This window comes from Oncorhynchus mykiss, chromosome 11 (assembly GCF_057628025.1).
Source record: "Oncorhynchus mykiss isolate SJ-2025 chromosome 11, ASM5762802v1, whole genome shotgun sequence".
Lineage (NCBI taxonomy): Eukaryota > Metazoa > Chordata > Actinopteri > Salmoniformes > Salmonidae > Oncorhynchus > Oncorhynchus mykiss.
The window spans coordinates 32,409,237-32,430,672 of NC_143032.1; the positions used below are offsets into that span (position 1 = coordinate 32,409,237).

Here is a 21,436-nt window from a genome sequence, read left to right on the forward strand (position 1 = left end):
ATGATTCCATATATGCTATTTCTTAGTTTTGATGTTCACTATTACTCTACAATGCAGAAAATAGTACAAAGAAAGAAAAACCCTTGAATGAGTAGGTGTATCCAAACTTTTGACTGGTACTGTATATAAACATGTCCATTTGTGGAAGTTTTTGGCATGCCTAAACTTAAACTTGTCCGAATATGTGCAAATACGCACATACAGTATATACATAAAAATACACACACATATAGTTTGTGCAAAGTATCCATAGTGAGCTGCTGATGGAATCACAGACTAAATAATGTGAGACAGTGTTGGTCTACAAGCAGTTTACAAGCAGACCTTCAAATAAATCAAGAGTCCCCTAAAAATCTTGGCCGGGGACAGTCCCAAGTAACCAATGAAGTGTAATAAATGTCATGTTGCAAAAGGTACAGACAAGAACCACGTGCCTCTGAGACCAGCGGGAGTGTCTTACTGGTCAAAAACTGTTTGAATTAATGTAATTTCAACCAAAAACGTAAATGTGATGACGTTGAAACAATGTGCAAAACTGATTGGATTGAAAGCAGTCATCAGCATCAGGGAATTTTAAACCTAAACGACATGGTGAAGAATTTTTTTATTTCACTTTGAATTCCCGTTAGTTGACAACTCAACCAAATGTAAATCAAAACTAGACATTGAACTGACTTCTGTGCCCAGTGGAGCGCATCCTGGTGAAGGACATGGCCTGGCGATTAAGTGTTCTAAGAGAACAGTCCTGCGATAAGAGTTGTCTCCATTGGATACTAAGATTACATGGATACAGTGTACATCCAAACTCATACGAACATACACCTCAGGGGCTTCCTGCAGCTCGGATCATTGTTGCCAATGAAGAGGAAGTGTTCTGCTGTTGAAGGCTAAATGGAGGATATACACTGATAAGGTTCATATCGCCCCGAAAGAGGACCGAACACGTTGCAACTTTGTTGGTGATGATGTCAAACTGCGAATTGGCTAACTTCTCAGTGGATGAACAGTGCTAAGTTAGGAGATCATGAAATTTAGTAATATTTTGTATTCCTCAATTGCATAACATGCTAAGTTATGTAGTCAAGTGTGATCAAACGCACATCCTTTAGTGGGGCCTAAAAAAGACTGTATGAAAGAAATAGAGCCTGCACACTAATAAGCTCCACCACGCACCTTTATGAACAAACAAACACCGTTTCACCCCTGCAAGGATCTTCGTCAGGTCTCTGGCCAATCCCACAGATCAAGATGTGCAAGATGAGGTACGTTGGGAACCTTCTGACATGATCATTTGTTCTTCTCTTTCTCCTCAATGCTTCCATCCAATCCAGGACACCAGAAGTAGCTTTGTGCAATTTTCTTACTTCATGAAAACCATTCCACAATGACCTGAGAGTAGCTGTTGCAACACTGGTTTCCTCAGTGAAAGAGGAATGATAACTCTCCTCATTCACAGCAGACAACCGGACTGTACTGACAGCTAAGTTCTGGAAAGGTAAGGTTTTCAGTTCTGGAGCATCCCCTGTGGCTTTACCTTTGATAATGATGTCTATTACTCCAGATAACACCGGGTCAGGTAATGGTAGCCTGGAAAGCCAATTTGAATTGCAGTGCTGTTTTACTTGCGGTATTTGATGTCAGTTAATGGGTGCTGACAACAACTAAACCCACCTTTTGAATTCTGCTTCTGCAAGTGACAGAATTCCAGTATGTGGTCCAAAGATGCTCATCAGCGGATAATGAGCTGTGAGAAGGGTGAACTTCCTCCTGTACAGATACTGGTGAAATGTATGCACTTCAAAATTGATGCCTAGGGCTTCACTTATATCTCTGTGTAGTTACTTTCTGCATTGTTCAATGTCCTTTATGTGAAAGCGATCGGCTTCTCTTCACCGGAAGGCATGATAAGGGACACGATTGCTCCCACACCATATGGAGTAACATCACAAGCCAGTTGGATGAGCAATGACAGGTCTAAGTGTGTTAGTGCCTAAGATTTCAGGGGTGTTTTTTTGGCTTTCAAGAATGCCTCATCGCATTGTTTTGTCCATTTACATGCTTTGTGCTGAAAAACCATCATTTTTTTCTTTATCAATGTAATTTGCAAGAACACAATATTCAAACCATTCTGTAGAAGCTCCACTGCTCAATATTTCGTGAAACTGTCCAATGTTTCCAACCATTTTTCATTTCTCAATAGGCTCCTGATTGTCACTCACTTCAATATTGTCCTCAACCACGGTAACATTTTCCTCAGTCACGTGATCTTCATTCACTTCACGCACTTTGGCCTTTCTAGGGAGTTTTTCCTAGCCACCGTGCTTCTTCACCTGCATTGCTTGCTGTTTGGGGTTTTAGGCTGGGTTTCTGTACAGCACTTTGAGATATCAGCTGATGTACGAAGGGCTATATAAAATAAATTTGATTGATTGATTGATTGACTTATGTTTCATCCTCAAATTCAGTCCTCTAGCAGTTTTTCATTTCAAATTCATCTTCACAGGTGAATAAATGGCCTTCCCTTTGCTTCTTTTCTGCCGTCTATGACGATGCTAACTCCCTCGATTAACTAACTCGATGCTGCACTTGCTTTTGCTAGCAATACGCTGCGCTAACATTAGCCTAGACTGTACTACGGAAAATAAGTTTTAAACTTAAAAAAAAAAAAACGTATTCAAGACAGAATAATAACAGCCAATTTTGTGTTATGTCTCATTTGTTTCATAACCAGGTCTTTGTAACAATTCATTAATGATGAGACGGGAGGCAGGGATGTGATCATCACAACATAATTCCGATGATGCTCTGCGGCACAACCCCAACACACAACACATATTTTATTTTCAATGTTTTTTTCTTATGGAACCATATTAAAAGTTACCTTGCTATCTAACCATTCTAATTTCACTCTACTGGCTCCATTTGTCTGTGCAGCATGTGTAACATCCTGAAGATAACAGTTGACACTTTAAGGTTCTTTTATTGTCTCCGTACAAAAGGAAATAGGTCAGAGGCTGTGGTTTAGTTGGGTTCAAGAAGTGGTTTAGATATTTATGTCTGAAAAACAAAACAATTCTGAGGATAAAATTGACAAATATGTTTTGACTGCATATACAGTCTTATTGCGATGATGCAATTTATCCTGACCTCACCATCATTACAAAAACTCCCTCATTGTAATGAATCTCCTCTTCGTCTGAGGAAGAGTAAGAAGGATCGGACCAATATGCAGCGTGGTAAATGTCCGTCATAATGTATTTGAACGAACACACAAAACAAAATAACAAAGGGAAATGGACGAAACAAAACAGTCCTGTAAGGTGACATACACTAAACAGAAAACAACCACCCACAAACAAGAGTGGGGAAACAGGCTACCTAAGTATGGTTCTCAATCAGAGACAACGATTGACAGCTGCCTCTGATTGGGAACCATACCAGGCCAAACACATAGAAATACCCAACATAGAACAAAAACATTGAATGCCCACCCCAACTCACGCCCTGACCAACCTAACATAGAAACATACAAAAGGAACTAAGGTCAGGACGTCACACACTTTTGTTTACACTGCATGAAAAGTGCAAAAGCTACGACAGAAAATTCAGACATGCAAATTGGTGTTGTCAGGAGATCGCAAATGCAGTTGATCAGGTGTCGTTCATCCTGCAACACTGAGTTCCTGTTTTTTCGTGCACACCCTAACCATCATGAAAAATCATTGTGAGTTAGACGGCAGCAACATTGTGAAAATCTTTTAATTAAGCCTTTCAATGGAGGGGGGTTCCATTAAATTAACATGTGGAATTGTTTTTAGATCATAACATGGATCATTTTGCGATTTGATTTAGAATTTTAGGAAATCTGTAGGTATAAAGAAATATATATACAAAAAATGTTGATTAAACATTGAATTTGCTCTTACTGTTCTTAGTCCATAGAAACGCATTGAATAACATATTCATACGTGGCAAAACAGAAGGAAGAAAGTTTTGAAGTGTCTGTCCTACATCTGAAAGATATTTTTTATACCCATATTTAACCCCCTTTTTTTGGGCACTAAAATAAAATAAGCCTAATGATGATTGAGGATTCTACATGCAACAGTCTGAAGATCAAATAAATTCTGATAACATATACTGACTGCATACACTGAGTGTACAAAACACACATTCCTGATATTGAGTTGCACTCAATTTTGCCCTCAGAACAGCCTCAATTCGTTGGGGCATGAACTCTAAAAGATGTCGAAAGCATTCCATAGGGATTCTGGCCCATTATTGACTCCAATGCTTCCCACAGTTGTGTCAAGTTGGCTGGATGTCCTTAAGATGGTGGACCGTTCTTGATACACACGGGAAACTGGTGAGCATGAAAAATCCAGCAGTATTGCAGTTCTTGACACACACAACCGGCACCTACTACCATGGCCTGTTCAAAGGCACTTCAATCTTTTGTCTTGGCCGTTCACTCGCTGAATGGCACACAAACACAATCCATGTCTCAATGGTCTCAAAGCTTTCTTTAACCTGCCACCTCCCATTCATCTACACTGGTTGAAGTGGATTTAACAGGTCACATCAATAAGGGAGCAGAGCATTCACCTGGTCAGTCTAGTTCATGAAAAGAACGGGTGTTCCTAATGCTTTGTCCCCTCAGTGTATGTTGTAGTCGACCAAAGACAATAGTCCATATTCAGCAGTATGAGACTGCAGGCTGATTGTGCTGAATGGTTGGCACATTATTCTCACCTTAAACTCTCCCCAGTCTATGCAATCAAATAACGATGTGCTTTGATTGAGATGAAATATAACTGGAAAACACAGATTACATGCAGATCTATTAACGCAGCAAACAAATGGTTGACAGCCATTTAGCCAGTGTTTGGGAGCGTGAGTGTGTGCTCCTGTGTATGTGTGGGTATTATTAAGGAAAGAGAGAATACAATGCTTTGAACAGGAAGTGGAGGATGGTGGATCTGCACTGTTTGAGGTTGACCTTCACCACTAGCTGTGTCACAACAGCAAAGACTTGCACAACACACCGGTTTAAGCGTCTTACATGAATGATCATCAAAAGGCTGTGGTCCACAACTTCTGCTCACCCAAAGGGAACACCCTTCTGTGGTTTTTGCTGGCCCTCTGATCCTCAGCTATTGAAGTATGATCATCTGCAAGCCATTTTGGTGTCCCCCTTGTCATTAAGTGGGGGCGGCTCTATTTTTAAACAGTCTGCCTGACACACAGCTTTATGTCATCTTGACAAAGACCAATTTGGCTTTATTAGTGTTTCTTTCCACTTTTAAGAAGAGGAATCTGCAAGTCTGTCTAATGTTATGCATTGTGTGAGTAGATGTGAATGGTGAGCCCCCCCCCCCCCCCCCCCCCCACACACACACACATTACATCACATTCCGTGGTTAGTGGATAGGAAATACAAGGCTGTCCTCATGGCTAGGCCATTTCCTTCCTAGCCATAACCCTGTTGTGTCGCTTGTTTCGGCTCTTGTCTTACCTCATCAATGTAAACTGAGCTGGCTGAGGTCTACTCACGAAAGACACCATATGCTGTGTGAGTAAGTAGTCATGCAAGCTTTTGTTCGCAAAATATCCTCTCCATAACATCTGCCTGTCCTTGGTTTTCATGTTGCTCTCATTGGTGTTTTGTGTGAATGGGTTAACCAATGTCTTAACTCAACACTAATAATAATAAATAAAATGAAACAATTCTGTGGAAAGCAAAGCTGTTCTGTTGAGTTTCTCTGAGACTAATTTCATAATTGTGTGTGTGTGTGTGTGAGTGCGTGTGCGTGTGTGTGCGTGTGTACTCATGCACAAGGTCAAATATACTGAATTATACTTGACTGAGCATGCGTAGAACACCTTTTCAGAAACTGCAGAAAACCAGAAACAACACATTTCTGTTTTAGTGTACATCCTTTAAACTTTAATGGTGAAGTGAAACAAATAAAATACTGCAAAATAAATTAGATAAAAAAACTTTGCCACAAGCACATTTTGGATTTGTACAACAAAGCAATGCAACATCTTGGTATTTGCATTTCAATATATACAGAATAAAAAATATGTTTTATTCTAAGTCCACTTGTTTCAGTGTAAATTATTTTGTATTGATAAAAGAAAATGAAAACAAATACAACCACTTTTTTTCTATTGATGTTGTATGCATTAATGCACACTGTATGGTACATGAATGTGTTTCTTAAATTAGTCTATACTCCAAGACAACACTTTGTGGGGCAATATTTTGGTAACATTTATTTTACAGCCCATTTTAAACTGGTACACTTTACATGGTACTAACTAAGAAACTATGTGCAATGGATACTTTCTTGTACTTCTAAACTGTCAACATTGAAATAGATATCCATAATACTGGTAACTCACTGCTTTAACTAGTACCAAATGTTACATATTGAAGCTTGCGTCAAATGAATCTCAAAGAAGATAAAGTATAAATACTATGTAAATAATTAGCTGGTAAAAAAAAGCAGGCAGTAAAAGAGAGTGTTACCAAAGTTTCTAATTGCTTCATTTTAGAAATTGGACCATGTACAATGTTGTACGAAGGCAAGCGAAAGAAACCAACTCTCCAAACAAAAACTTTTACTTGGTGTAAGATGGGACCTCCAATATTTGGCGAGATATTTTGAAATATGAAACTATTTTAACTAGAATTTCAAATCCAAATTCAATGGAGACATTCATTTTCTGCCAAAACATGACAAATTGGCCTACAGTAAGTGCTTTTACAATAATAATCAAATAATAATACAATAATAACATAATAATATGCTGCTCTCCAACAAGATAGTATTGTGAAAAGTATAGCTTAGAGTGAAGCATTATGGGAAATGAAGTCATTGTGCAGGAGCAGAAGGAATGTTTGGGCACTGATGCTAGGCTACGCTAATGCTGACATGTGATCTGTAACAGCCTCACAATGACGGTTGGCAATACTTACAAAAAGTCTTTGGTGGTCAAAAAATGCTGTAATAATACATGTGTACTATGTGTTCTCAAAATTACATCTACTCGTCTTTTTTTCTCGTTATCTCTGTTTTACACTCATGTGCTCTATAGATGTTTTGATTCATAAGTGCCTTTTAACCTCTCTTAGAATACCATTGATATTTGTGACTAGGCTGATCAGAATGTTGGTATAGTGCAAACTGAAAACGTTCGTAACGTTTTTCAACAAAATTGTAACAAAAACAACAAACAATAATATTGTTATCAATAGCAAATTATAATAATTATACATAGAGAACTGTTTGGTTCCAGCATCTGGTCCAATGTGTTTCTTTCAAGTATCTCTCAACAACACACACTCACACACACAAGCACGTACACACCATGAACGCATACACGCACGCACACTCAAACAAGTCTTCTCTTTTTAAGTTTTGAAAAAGTAAACAGTTGAGAAAATGAAACAGGCAAAAAAAAATATGAATTGTAATACTTGACAAGTTGCATAGTTTGGACAGTTGAAGTCAGAATTTTACATACACTTAGGTTGGAGTAATTAAAACTCGTTTTTCAACAACTCCACAAATTTCTTGTTAACAAACTATAGTTTTGGCAAGTCGGCGAGGACATCTACTGTGTGCATGACACAAGTCATTTTTCCAACAATAGTTTACAGACATATTATTTCACTTATAATTCACTGTATCACAATTCCAGTGGGTCAGAAGTTACACTAAGTTGACTGTGCCTTTAAACAGCTTGGAATATTCCTGAAAATGATGTCATGGCTTTAGAAGCTTCTAATAAGCTATTTGACATAATTTCAATTGTCAATTGGAGGTGTCCCTGTGGATGTATTTTAAGGCCTACCTTCAAACACAGTGCTTCTTTGCTTGACATCATGGGAAAATCAAAAGAAATCAGCCAAGACCTCAGAAATAATATGGTAGACCTCCACAAGTCTGGTTCATCGTTGGGAGCAATTTCCAAACGTACAAACAATAGTACGCAAGTATAAACACCATGGGACCACGTAGCCATCATACCGCTCAGGAAGGAGACGTGTTCTGTCTCCTAGAGATGAATGTACTTTAGTGCGGTGGACCAAAATTCCCCCAACTTATTGTGGGAAGCTTGTGGAAGGCTACCCGAAATGTTTGACCCAAGTTCAACCATTTAGGCAATGCAAATACTAATTGAGTGTATGTAAACTTCTGACTCACTTGGAATGTAATGAAAGAAATAAAAGCTGAAATAAATAACTCTCTCTACTATTATTCTGACATTTCACATTCTTAAAATAAAGTGGTGATCCTAACTGACCTAAGACAGGGAATTTTTACTAGGATTAAATGTCAGGAATTGTGAAAACCTGAGTTTAAATGTATTTGGCTAAGGTGTATGTAAATTTCCAACTTCAACTGTATATTTTTCAGGCACCTGGTCTCATGGTCGCATGGTCTCTCATCTTGCAGTACATGAAAGGAGCAACTACACCGCATCTGGGTCACATAAATATCCTCTCACCTCCCTCCCTTTGTTTTGTAACAAAAATATATTAGATATTATTTGTATTTTTTTTGAAAGTGCCACAGAGATTTCTCTGAGTTATAGATACCCCCTGGACTTGCCAACGATGGAGAACAAGCCAGTCATTGAGTCCAAATAAAAGTCGGTCTTGACAGTGTCTTGCACGCAAGCGAGAGAGAGAGATAAAGGGCCTCTTCCGTTTAGTTCTGTCTCTCTGGGCATGAGACCAACTTCCAAGCCCCACCAGCTCCGCCAGGCTTTTACGAGCAGCCACACTCCTCTACGACCATGTTCTGAATGTCTTTTTTGACAATCTTTTGCTCCTCATTGTAGTAGAGCATAGACATGGCGCGTAGCCTCGTGGGCACGCAGCACGACTTAATGTTCTGGAAGGGCGCGTAGCCCCGTATGCGGTAGTGATTGATGACGGTGGAGTGGAAGGACAGAGAGGAGCCTGTGATGCTGGCCACGTGGCTGGGGCAGTCGCCCTCGCAGTAGTTTGCGTGGTAGCCCCCCGGTGCTATGATCCAGTCGCTCCAGCCAATGTCCTTGAAATTGACATAGAACTGGCGCTTGCAGCAAGCACGCACCTTGCCGTCGCATTCCAGGCCCCTTTTGGGGCGTCGCCGTGGCTCGCCGCCCTCGCCCTGCTGCACTACCGCCATGAGGAAGGGCCGGTGGGACTGCTCACGCTCCTGGTTGCCGCTGGTTGACACCAGGATGGGTGTGGCGCCAGCATTGGCGCACAGCGGGCAGGAGATCTTCACACTGAGCATGCTTCCGCCACCCTTCAACAGGGCCTGGACGCTGGCTGACACGGGAAAAGTGTGCCAGCCACTGCGCCGTGTGTCCACTGCCTTCTCGGCCAGTAGCACAGACTCTTCATGGCCGTCTTCGCCATGGCGCTGCTGCAACAGGAGTATAGTGACCTTGGCACGGCTGCGATTGGTCTTGGCCAGCCGGAGGAAGATCCATACATTAGCCTGCTCCACCAGAGACAGCTCACCGCCCTCCTTGGAAATGAGGAAGTTGACCGCACCCTGGGAGTCGCCTAGAGAGGAGGAGAATAGAGAGAGGATCGGAGAATTCGATTAGTAAAGCATTGTAGCGAAGTCTGAGCTCATTTCAGTGTAAGTAAAGGTTTTGCTGTCTGATTCTTGTCTGAGTCTGGTGGGGTGTGATAGGGCCACATCTATCAGACTGAGTCACTTTAGAGATGGCACACATATCATTAGAATTTCCTTACTTTACATTTTTTTTATTTATTTATTTCACCTTTATTTAATTACTTAAAATAGGCCCTTATTTTTAGCCTCTGTCTCTATATTTAATAACTTAGTTAATGACTTCAATGACATGAGTTCACGCAGAGTAAGGCACTAGACTGTTTCTCTTTTTCCAAATTTGCTTCATTCAGCTCATCATTGATACTTGTGGGCACATCAGTTTGAAAATAATATGTAATGTCCTTTGCTAACATTAAAGTGAAATGTGTTTACAGGAGAGACAGTAGAATGGTACATTTTGCGTACAACATGCAAATATGTTTTGCGACGTGTATACACTCACTCACTCACTGCACACACACACACACACACACTCACAAGCACACAGCAAGACACAACACAACAGCACTGTCCATCACATACTGTTTACCTCTCCTAAAAAATAATGTTTTGGGGAGGTTTAAATGCCACAACATTGCATAATCTCTTTGTGTCACCTTTACTGGTGGCAGCCAGCATACTGTAAAGTACACAATAGGATTACATAGAGATACAGCAAGAGGTTGAAGGATTTCAGTTATTACCCATAATAACTACAGTTTTCACAGGCAGATGTGACTTCACTTGTGATGTGGTGACATGTCTTCTCGTGCCACTGTGGGAGGCGTGCTGGTGAACCAAATCTACTAGCTCTGGCTCAAATCTGGCTTATGTCCAGGGACCTAAGCACAAGCACGCCTCTGGAAAGCTTCTCCTAACAGTAGAATGTCCAAGCTAATCTCTTCCAATTACAGAGGAAAATCTTTACAATGTGATGTCTTAACAACGCTTGAAGCTCACTTTCCTGATATTACATTTGGCTCTGGGTTAGGGTTGAATGGCAGGAACACGGTTACACTCCCATTTCCCGGGATAAATAACTGCGAGAAACCAGTAAATGATAACAATTTTATATATATGAACGGCATGACGTGAAATTGAACTGTTCAATTATATGTGATGTCTAAATTTGGCTTCTCTACGGCATGATGAATCTGAATGATGAATCAATGCTCAGGGTGGGGACAGACAGCCCAGCTCAGTATGGAGTGCAGTTCACAATGCATGTAGACTTACAGTATCATCTCATTATCGTAATGTTTTTTCTTGGGACAGGTAGGCCTACATTTGCTGCAGAATAGCCTATGCTACAGTAATATAAAGACAGAATTCACGTCTAATTTACCCATCTCCATCTGGAATTCGGGTTCACCTTGTTTTTTAATGGCACCTGCAGAGTTTTCAAACAGCTGACCACTCAAAGAATATTGTTGCTTTCAATCAGTGCATACGTGAACACGTGAATGCAGTTTTTCTCTCTTTCCATCAACTCCATTCAAATTGCATCCAAAATAGATTATCCTGTTGTAGATTGACATACTGTATAGCCTGATATATAGATGTCCTAGCCTACCTCTTTCAGGTAATACATGCAATGCAGTATTACCCTTATTTTTAGCTAATTAATGATGGGTTATGCATAATAAGCTTTTAACTTATAGCCTTTGTCTCTTGCTCAGTACACAAGCACCCGTGCTCTACGCCCCTTAGGTCTTGGAGTCCCATGCAAGAAAAGCTAGACAAGAATGAGCTGAATGTTCTCAAAGTGGCTGTGATGTCATTATCAAAGGAATCGACACAGCAAATTGGCCAGTTAACCTAGTGTTGATTTGTCAGTGCAACGTTTCTAGTGTTGATTCAGGTGTTGGTGTAAAATAACCCAAGTGTTGGTAATAATAACCAGTGCTAAGATAAAACCACTCCCATCATTATCACATTTCCCAGCATGCTCTATTGCAGACTGATTTTTACAAGTGTTTGTTAGTGTCTGCATCACAAACACAGGCAAAAAAATAATTGGCTTTTCCAGTGGTGGCTCCGTCATTGTTCTTCCGTAATCCTGCACTGGGGCTAAAGAATGGGACTGTACAAACCCAAGGGGGCCCTAACCCAAAGAAAACCTGCCCTGAGAAGAGGGTTTGAGTGGATCGCTGCCCATCATGGTTCCTGAAATAAGTTGTGAGAAAATAATTGGAATCAACTAAAGAGCGGTACAATAACCCCTGAACAGTAAACAATAATTTTGCCAATGAGAAAGACAATTTGCACAGCTGTCCTGCACACAAAAATTGAAAATGACATTTTCACATTTTTACCTCCCCCATTGCGTGCCTTCAAAAGAAGAATAGGGAGTGGGGGGGTGAGCTCGAATTACCTGACAGCTTAGGAGCATTAGTGGTGGGTTCCTGTTCTGTCCAAATACTGTCCTAATTAATGTAGTCAATATGCTCACTCTTAATCCAGTTTAGCTTTGGAGGGCTAATGGTCTTTGATCTCTCCCTAGAGGTTCCAGTCTTATTGTATGGAGCCCTAACACTCTACCACTGAGGCAACACTTCAATAACAAGAAGGATAACACTATAACACACTCTTGAGGTGTTTATTGTTTACCAATTTAAGAGACATTGCAGTTCATTTATACAGTTTGATTGCCTAATTTGATAGGAGTTAAACAAAATTGCCTATTGATTAACATGAACTCAATCCGATACAACATGTATCCGATGTTTCTGCAACCCGTGACCTGCCAGTTGTGTTGGAGGTAGTTGTAGCAGCTTTAATACCTGCCAACTCTCCGTCCACTAGTTAGTAGACCTACATTCAGAGCAGACTAAACAGAGTACTCTTTGAAAAATGTGTCTTTTTCACATTTGCCTCTTTGCCTGCTGCAACTTTGAAAGAGTTCTGGTTTGATAAATCAAGCACAAAACTATTATGGCTTACTGTATCCTGGACAGCATAATATATAACCCCTTTTTTGTTGTTGTTGACTTATCCCGATAAGTAATAGTTTTAATGCATTTCTTGAAAAATATCATCATAATGATAACAGAATTGTAGCAGCATTTTTCTCTGAAAGTGCCAATCACCTTATTCTTCCCAAATTGATTTCTCTTGAATGGTGCACTTGCCTGTTTTAACACAACCATATGTGGGTCTCAAGACATTCCAGGAATGTTCCCTGACAATGACAGCAATGTTGGAGAGCCATTGTGCAAAGAACCCAGTGTTCTATGAATGTCATTAGGATGTATGTTAGATGCTATCACCACCAAATTGAAGCAGTTACATTTTAAGAATGCTTGTAAAACATTGTAGGGCTCATGGCAATTGTCTTTTAATAGACTGATAAAAAAAAAGTTACAAGCTATCTCATGTGTACCTGAAATCATTCCAATAGCATTCCCAAAAGCACTATTGCAAGGTTAACAGAGTGCATCTGCATACAAATTGAACCCTTTGGAAAAAGTCCAACAGGCATTTACGATACGTTCCATCTTAGCCGAGTCGATAAACTGACCACCAACTGACCACAGAAATTGCAAAGGTCAGTGGTGCCATCAGTCTTGTAACCTCTTTGACTTGCTTCCTTGGACTCTCAGCCTCTCCGTCTCACACTCCACTATCTCACTTGCAAAAACACTCTGTGCTGGCCTCTTTGGAAGGAGATGAACCAGCGGTGGGCTTGATTTATGACCCTGTACACAATTAGACACCCAAGCCCAGGAAGATGTGCAGCAGTCGCTCTGAGTCACCGCAGTCCAGGCATCACAGGCCAAGGCACTCCCAAGAACAATGAGCAAAGTCGGGAGAAATACAGCCTCCTCAGACTCCTAACCTTTGGAGACTGGGAGAGTGAGAGACTTTTTGTCTATCTAGCGGCTCTTTAATGCCAGGTTGTAATTATTTAAATGAGGGTTGTAATCCCCCCAAATATATATTATTTGGTCTATGCCAAGAATATTCCATTCAAATCCTCTATTCAAATTTACAATGACAACAGTAATTAGTGAAGGAGACGGAGAAGCACCCAATGATTTGCAATCATGCCACACATTTGACCCGAAGACTGTTCAGTCACAACAAATGACTTCATGTGAAGATACAATAGATCTGACTAAGCTCTGACTAACCTGTAAACCTGATCCTATCCCTCTCTCCTGCTTACTCTGTCGCTGGTTAATATCTGTTCACAGATGTTAGTGGCTGAATCAAGCCAATAAATACTGTGGTGTAGGTAGTGTGCAAGAAGAAACCTTGCCACACATGGGCTGTCATAGTGGAGAGGTGAGGTGAGGAGTGATTGGGCCCATATGAATTGGAAGTCAATGAGACCTGTCCAAGGCTTCTAGTTGTCTCCCTCTCAGTGAGGCACCATGGCCTTCATAGGAACGTGTATGCCCTCCTATACTGCTTGAAAAGCTACACAACTCAACAAAACACCGGACTCCCAGCCGGATCCTAAAGGCATCATCCACCAGTCGGTTTATTTTTATTTGACCAGCCCAGAGATATGTGAAAGTATTTACAAAGTTGCCACATTTATCACATTCTTTCCCCTTGCTTTTTACGATTGCCTGAAGATACTGGCTGCTGTTTCTTTTCTGTTTGTCTGGGCTTTGTTAAGGAGCTAGAATAGTCTCTATGAACCATAAAGGTTTCGTCTGACTCGATGTCGGGACACTTTCTTAACACCCTTTTGGAGTAGGCCTCGGCAGCATGATATTCATTTGGAGAGATCAGAAAAGAGACTCAGTTGGTGATGTCAAGATTTGACGTCACATTCCAAAACATATTTAATTGCTCTGGCCACGGCACAAGAATGAATGGTGGTGGCAGCATTGAGGGGAAAAAACAGCAAATGTCTTTTTTGTCTTTTGCTTTAAGCAGCACTGATGGTTCATTGCATTATATACCAAATGGAGAGATGAGACAAAATCAAACAGTAGTTAAACCTGTCAACCATGCAGGTTAACAAGCCAAAAAAAGAGACTTGCCAATTTAGGCTACAGTACAATAACTTTCCATTGACTGCTATTTTGTACTACAATCTAAAAGTAATTAACTATTATTGGAGCGACATGGTTAGGAGGTGAGACTCTTTTGTAACTGATGTGGAATGTGACCTCTCAGCCTCAAAGTCCTTGTGAGAGGAGTGCTTGAGCTTGATAACTGATAGCAGTGCTGGATACGTAAAATACATGACTGATGAGGGCATTTTAATGGAATTATTAGTTAACTTACACCAAATAGGCAGAAAATAACTGTTTCACATACAAATGTACATGTTGATGATATTCAGTCTCATGAGAAAGTGTGCTTATTTTCTTAAATCACAAACAAATCTTAGCAGTCACTATAGTTAGTCTATGTAGCCCAGTTAAGGTGTCCAGAGACAGCTGTGCGATTAAAGAGACACAGCTACCAGAAGATAAATGTGGATATAAATGTGGACATCGGAATTTCACTGATGATATGTTTAATTAATCGCTATACTCCATGGGTAGGGGGGTTGAAGGGGATAGTGGGCACAGACTGCAGCGGAAATTGGCACTTCCAGCACTCAGCACTTTCCACACAGTGAGCTAGGCTCTTTCATGAGATACTGTCCCAACAGCCCAAAATAATTATTGGGCCCCATATTCCGTTGAATGAAGCAATTATATGCAGCAGAATGCCCCTGGTGCGTGGTTAATTTAACCCTAGTTATTTACGCTTTTTTGTATTTATTATTAAAGACCCCCAAGCAGAAGTGCCACTCTTCCCTTTTAATCTAAAGTTCATTCAAATGCCTATTTAGAGTAAAGTTAGTTTTTTTTTTATATAAGCCAACAAGTACAGCGAATGTGAATGTGGAACTCAATAGTGATCCACACAGGAGTCCCACACAGGAGATTTCTTTAGTAGCCCTCTGATGTCGAAGCAACTCTGAATAATGATAATGTGACTAAATGTCAGGCCAAATCAAATTCTCATCACAAATTTAATTTGGAGAATAATTTATTATGCACTAAAAACAAATGGTTCTATATAGTGCCAAATAAGAGTAATTTGGCTTGTAACCCCTTTTGCTGCTATAAATAGCCTTTTAAAGGTTCTATAAAGAACCATGCTCATGGTTCTAAATGGAACCTTCATGGTGCTATAAAGATCCCTTTCCTAAAGTTGTCGAAATGACCTTTTGAAGAAACATATAGTGTTCTTTTCTTTTTGGTTAGCCATATTATATTGATAAAATTCCATAGGTTTTATTATTCTGTTAATTGACAAGTTCAAATCAGTTGTGCTAGCTTTGGAATGGCTGGGGTTCCCTGAGGAGAAGTTTGAGAACCATTAAACTAGACATCAGTTCTCAATTGACGCAAAGCCATATGTGAGTCTTTCAACAAATAGAGCTGTGAGAAAACCCCCTACATTTTTATTATGATTACTAAAAGAGGAAAGAACCCTTTTCTGAACTGCAAAGAACTATTGAAGGGCTCAAAGGGTTCTTTGAGGTGTTATGGTTAAACATAGAACCCTCATTCTTCCCAAAGAACCCTTGAGGAACCCTCTTTTCTTAAGGTGACTTACAGGCTATGATCATTATGACTGTATTCATGTTAATTAAAATGATTGACTCTACTATGTCAATATGCCTTTGTTGTAAATCTTTTGGTGCCAAAGCGGTGGCAGTACTGAAAACAGCAGTTGGAAGAGTTGGAAGACTTAAAAATAATAGTACTGTTGATAAGATGCTTTTATTTTTTAATTGGGATATTTTCTATTGAACCATGTGGTCTATGCACTAGAAACTCATGAACACTATGGACACATATATATATAAAAAAAAGTAATACTATAAATTAATACATTTTGTAAAAGTTATTCAATTATAAATGACCAAAGTGACCATAGATTCTGGTAACTTTGGTAAGTTAACGGTAGCTTTGCAAACCTAGGGAAAGCATAGCCAAGATATGTATCAATGACAAATGTAGGCATAAGCATAACCAAAAAAATGTGAGATATGTTTTCAATTACAAATGTCACATACACTACCGGTCAAAAGTTTTAGAACACCTACTCATTCAAGGGTTCATCTTTATTTTCAATAGTGAAGACATCAAAACTATAAAATAGTACATATGGAATCACGTAGTAACCAAAAAGTGATAAACAAATCAAAATCTAATTTATATTTGAGATTCTTCAAATAGCCACCCTTTGCCTTGACGACAGCTTTGCACACCCTTGGCATTCTCTCAACCAGCTTCATGAGGTAATTACCTGGAATGCATTTTAATTAACAGGTGTGCAATGTTAAAAGTTCATTTGTGGAATTTCTTTCCTTCTTAATGAGTTTGAGCCAATCAGTTGTGTTGTGACAAGGTAGGGGGGTATACAGAAGATAGCCCTATTTGGTAAAAGACCAAGTCCAAATAATGGCAATAACAGCTCAAAAAAGCAAAGCGAACGACAGTCCATCATTACTTTAAGACATGAAAGTCAGTCAATACGGAACATTTCAAGAACTTTTAAAGTTTCTTCAAGTGCAGTTGCAAAAACCATCAAGCGCTATGATGAAACTGGCTCTCATGAGGACCGCCACTGGAATGGAAGACCCAGAGTTACCTCTACTGCAGAATATACGCTCATTAGAATTACCAGCCCAAATAAATGCTTCACAGAGTTCAAGTAACAGACACATCTGAACATCAACTGTTCAGATGAGACTGTGTGAATCAGGCCTTCATGGCCGAATTGCTGCAAATAAACCATTAACAAAGGACACAAATAACAAGAAGAGACTTGCTTGGGCCAAGAAACAAATTGGAGATTTTTGGTTCCAACCGCAGGGTCTTTGTGAGAATGTGTGTGTGAATGGATGTGTATGGATGTGCATGTGTATTTCCCACTGTACTGAGGTGTTATGGTGTGGGGGTGCTTTGCTGGTGACACAGTCAGTGATTTATTTAGAATTCAAGGCACACTTAACTAGCATGGCTACCACAGCATTCTGCAGTGATACGCCATCCCATCTGGTTTGGGCTTAGTGGGACAATCATTTGTTTTTCAACAGGACAATGACCCAACACACCTCCAGGCTGTGCAAGGGCTATTTTACCAAGAAGGAGAGTGATGGAGTGCTGCATCAGATGACCTGGCCTCCACAATCCAAAGACCTCAACCAAATTGAAATGGTTTGGGATGAGTCGAACCTCAAAGAGTGAAGGAAAAGCAGCCAACAAGTGCTCAGCATATGTGGGAACTCCTTCAAGACTGCTGAAAAGCATTCCAGGTGAAGCTGGTTGAGAGAATGCCAAGAGTGTACAAAGCTGTAGTCAAGGCAAAGGGTGGCTATTTGAAGAACCTCAAATATAACATGTTTTAGTTTTGGTAAACATAACACTTTTTTTGGTTACTACATGATTCCAAATGTGTTATTTCATAGTTTTGATGTCTTCACTATTATTCTACAATGTAGAAAAATAGTACAAATAAAGAAAAATCCTTGAATGAGTAGGTGTTCTAAACTTTTGACCGGTAGTGTATATTTTTGTCGGCTTCCTGATCTTTATGCTAAGGCTTTGGTATAATAATATTAGGTCTGTCTTTGTCATATTGATGTAAGCTTGAGGCGTGGTATTTATGGTGACACACTGTTAGAAAAATATGTTGATGCTCACAACAGAAGGTTTGTGTGTTGACATTTTAGTTGAGCAAACTCATAATCCTATTGCCTTACAATTGCATGTTTGATTAATCAACATTTGTTTAATTATAGTGCATACTCTCACTTAGGTTTTCCTAAATGGTTCAACTGTTCATTTATTTCAAGTGTATGCTGTTGAGAACCTCAGGGAGGGAACCTGGCTCCAGTAATCAGCATGCTATCATTTTCTAATGAAGTGAGGTAAACTTTTATTTTTTAACTTGACTCTGTTTTCTCAACCTCAATACACGCATTGATCAATAAATAAATAAATAAATAATGGTTATTTCCCCCAATTCTGACATAAAAAAAGTTGTTTTCAATGCCATGTTATAGCGACTTGAGAACTATTTCAAATTGTACTGTAAAATGCATATTCTAAAATGAATGTTTAGAGAATTCCTAATGGACAGGTTGGAAAGTTGGGTCTAACTACCCATATAGAGGAAGAGACTACGTTGAAAATATACATCGTTTTTCTAGAATTCTTTGCTTTTACCTTCTTGTTTGTTTGTTTTTATCACATAACAGGAACAGCAACTTGACATCACACAATGAAGGACATTCTCATTTTCTTCATTGTGTGTCTGACCATTGGTTTTAAACATAAGTTGTGTGAGTGTGAGTAGGCCTACTGCAGTAGTTTGCTAAATGTAATCTGTCAAGTCCTTGTGAACTCACTGCAAATGCCAGTCATGACTTGGAGTACACATCCTTTACACTCTCATTGAAGCACTCCTCTCTCCCCCCCCCCCCCCCTTGCTCCAACAGAGATTCATGAGCACTCAAGATCACCTCACCAATTGCACAGTACTGTATTTCCGAACCGAATAGCCCTTTCCAAAATACTGTACTGTAAAATGTTCTACACCTCCAATGGCAGTCATAATTTGCTATGGGAGGAAAAGGAACATGGTTCTTGTGCCCGACACAGTTCAGCTTTTTCTATACTCCATGTTCCCCTCCTGGGCTATCTAAGTCAGAGCAGACTCAGATCTCCCTACACATCATAGGTTTGACAGCACCTTTGAACACACCACTCTACACCCGACAGCAGGCTTTAAACCCGCCTGTGGAAGAAGAAAACCGAGTAGAGTCAGTACCTGGATAAGAGTTTATTTTTCTTTAACCTGAGGAGCCTTTTTTACATTTATTTTTAATATCTCTCTCTCTCTCTCTCTCTCTCTCTCTCTCTTCGCTGTCGCTGCCATTTCTAAGAAAAACACTCATTCGGTCTCCCGGCGACTGCTACTGCACTACTCTGAATAACTTCACACAGGAGCTAAGGAACACAAGCCTGGGAGCTTTCTAAGCAGATAATTGTGTATTCTTAAAAGCAGCAGGGGGTCATTAGGGACCTTAAGGGAGGGGTGGCAGGGGAAGGTGTGGGGGTGGGAGCAGCTCTCTGAGTAGAGTCAACAGGTTAAACTTTTCTTTCACACAGGTGGAATTAAGCAGGTCGAGAGCCTGTCGTTTCAAAGAATTAGGTCTGCAAACCTGCCGAACTGGGTTACAGTCCTATAGCCTTTGTAGCGTTTAGCAAGGCTGCTTTTCTGTTTTTGCCTCCTTAGACAAGGACCTTCCTTGTTGCTCTGTCTATCGCTCTCTCTCCTTTTCTCTTTTCACACATGTTCATGCTCGATCACCCCCCCCCCCCCCCCCCCCCCTCCACACACACACACACACACCTGTGGCACTCACCGGCCTCTGCGAAGGTAAGGATCTCAGTCGTCTCGACCATGTCGGCAGCATCTGGGCGCCCGTGGCCCCCGTCCTCGATCTGGACGCTGCCGTCCTCGGCCACTCTTCCCACGTGCAGCTTGCGGATGGCATTGAGCAGAGCAGCGCGGGGCACCGGGTGCGTGACATTGGGCCGCACCTGCAGGTGCAGCATGTTGAGGATGTGTCTCTTCACTGCCTCCACCACCTCGGGTTTGCTGCCATCCTCCTCCTCGTTGAGCCGCGCCAGGGCGCAGGAAGGGCAGTCGGTAACCTCCGGCACCAGCTGGGACTGGGTCTGTGGTGGCGTCTGGCCACCACCCATCGCCACGGACAAAGAGCCGGCCCCGCCACAGCTATGGGCAAAGAGTAGCAACATCCCACTCAGCAGGGGCAAAGGAGACATCCTGGACTAGACAGGTCTGCTGCCGGGACAACGTAGAGAGCAGCGCAGCGAGCACCAACTAGTAGGCGAAATGATGAGAGTGGGGGAAAAATATCAGTCCTTCTGCCAAAAGAGATTTTAAAAACTCCTCCAGACAAGGTAAGCTCTGGAAAAATAAATTTAGTCAGCAGTGCTGTAAGACTTGGAATAAAAGTTTAAAAAGTGACACCTAAAAGTGAGAACGAAAAAGAATAATCCTTGTGTTTAAAAAGGAGAGATGGCTGAAGAAGGAGAGGTGTGGACTGAAGATGGTCTTGCCAGTGCTGGAGTGGAGATTATGTCTGATCCTTGGGAGGTTTTGTGTGGGAAGGTCAGTCGTCCTCAGAAGGTTACCCCAGGGAAGAGTAGGTCTCTGTAGAAGTCTGTGAGTGCTCACTGTGCACAAGTTGAATGGTTTTGTGAGAGTGGGCAGGGCTCTCTTTGCTGTCTCTCTCTCTCTTTCTCTCTCTCCTTCTGTACCTCTCCCTGTGTCTTACCGTAATTATACCTCCCTCCTCCCTCCTGATCCCACCCTTTACTAACTCACTACTTCTGACTCATGTGTTTCACTAACTTTGCCTTTATTTATTTATTTGGGGTTGTGCTGTGTGCCTCACAGTGGAAGGCTTGCAAACCTTTTCTATCACATTTGATGAACTACTTTTGAACATGTGTTTTATCCTTTGTTGCTCATTCCCCTCTCACTTCTGTTAAATTCAACCACGTGGTTGTTGAATAATTTATCTTATAGAATTGTAGACATTGGTTTGTAGTGATGTACAATAAGAAGTTCTGATATGGATTGCTTGTATGCATGTGTTTAGAGTGTGTGACAAGTTGAAACTCTTTAACCCATTATAGTCTAAGCCCTGTCTAAGTCGGGGGTGGGGGGGTTCTACTAAGCTATATGGAATTGTTTTAAGAAGGTCATACCAAGGATCATTTAGCTATTTGATTTTGAATTGTAAT

At 40.7% G+C, this 21,436-nt stretch overlaps 1 protein-coding gene across 1 annotated transcript; it reads right to left on the reverse strand.

The window, feature by feature from the left end:
• Positions 1 to 5,924: 5,924 nt before the first annotated feature.
• Positions 5,925 to 21,028, reverse strand: LOC110535572 (inhibin beta A chain). The gene is made up of 2 exons (XM_021620643.3): positions 20,026 to 21,028; positions 5,925 to 9,574 (listed from the first exon to the last, which is right to left on the reverse strand). Exons 1-2 carry the CDS (start codon positions 20,447 to 20,449, stop codon positions 8,784 to 8,786), a joined length of 1,215 nt encoding a protein of 404 aa, XP_021476318.1. The 5' UTR covers positions 20,450 to 21,028; the 3' UTR covers positions 5,925 to 8,783.
• Between the last annotated feature and the right edge of the window lie 408 nt (positions 21,029 to 21,436).

What these genes read in the sequence shown, in the direction of transcription:
- LOC110535572 (XM_021620643.3), bottom strand. Translation starts at nt 20,449, where the DNA reads ATGTCTCCTTTGCCCCTGCTGAGTGGGATGTTGCTACTCTTTGCCCAT. An exon ending in CCTTACCTTCGCAGAGGCCG is followed by an intron (nt 9,575 to 20,025) that starts GTGAGTGCCACA and finishes CCTCCTCTCTAG; the next exon opens with GCGACTCCCAGGGTGCGGTC.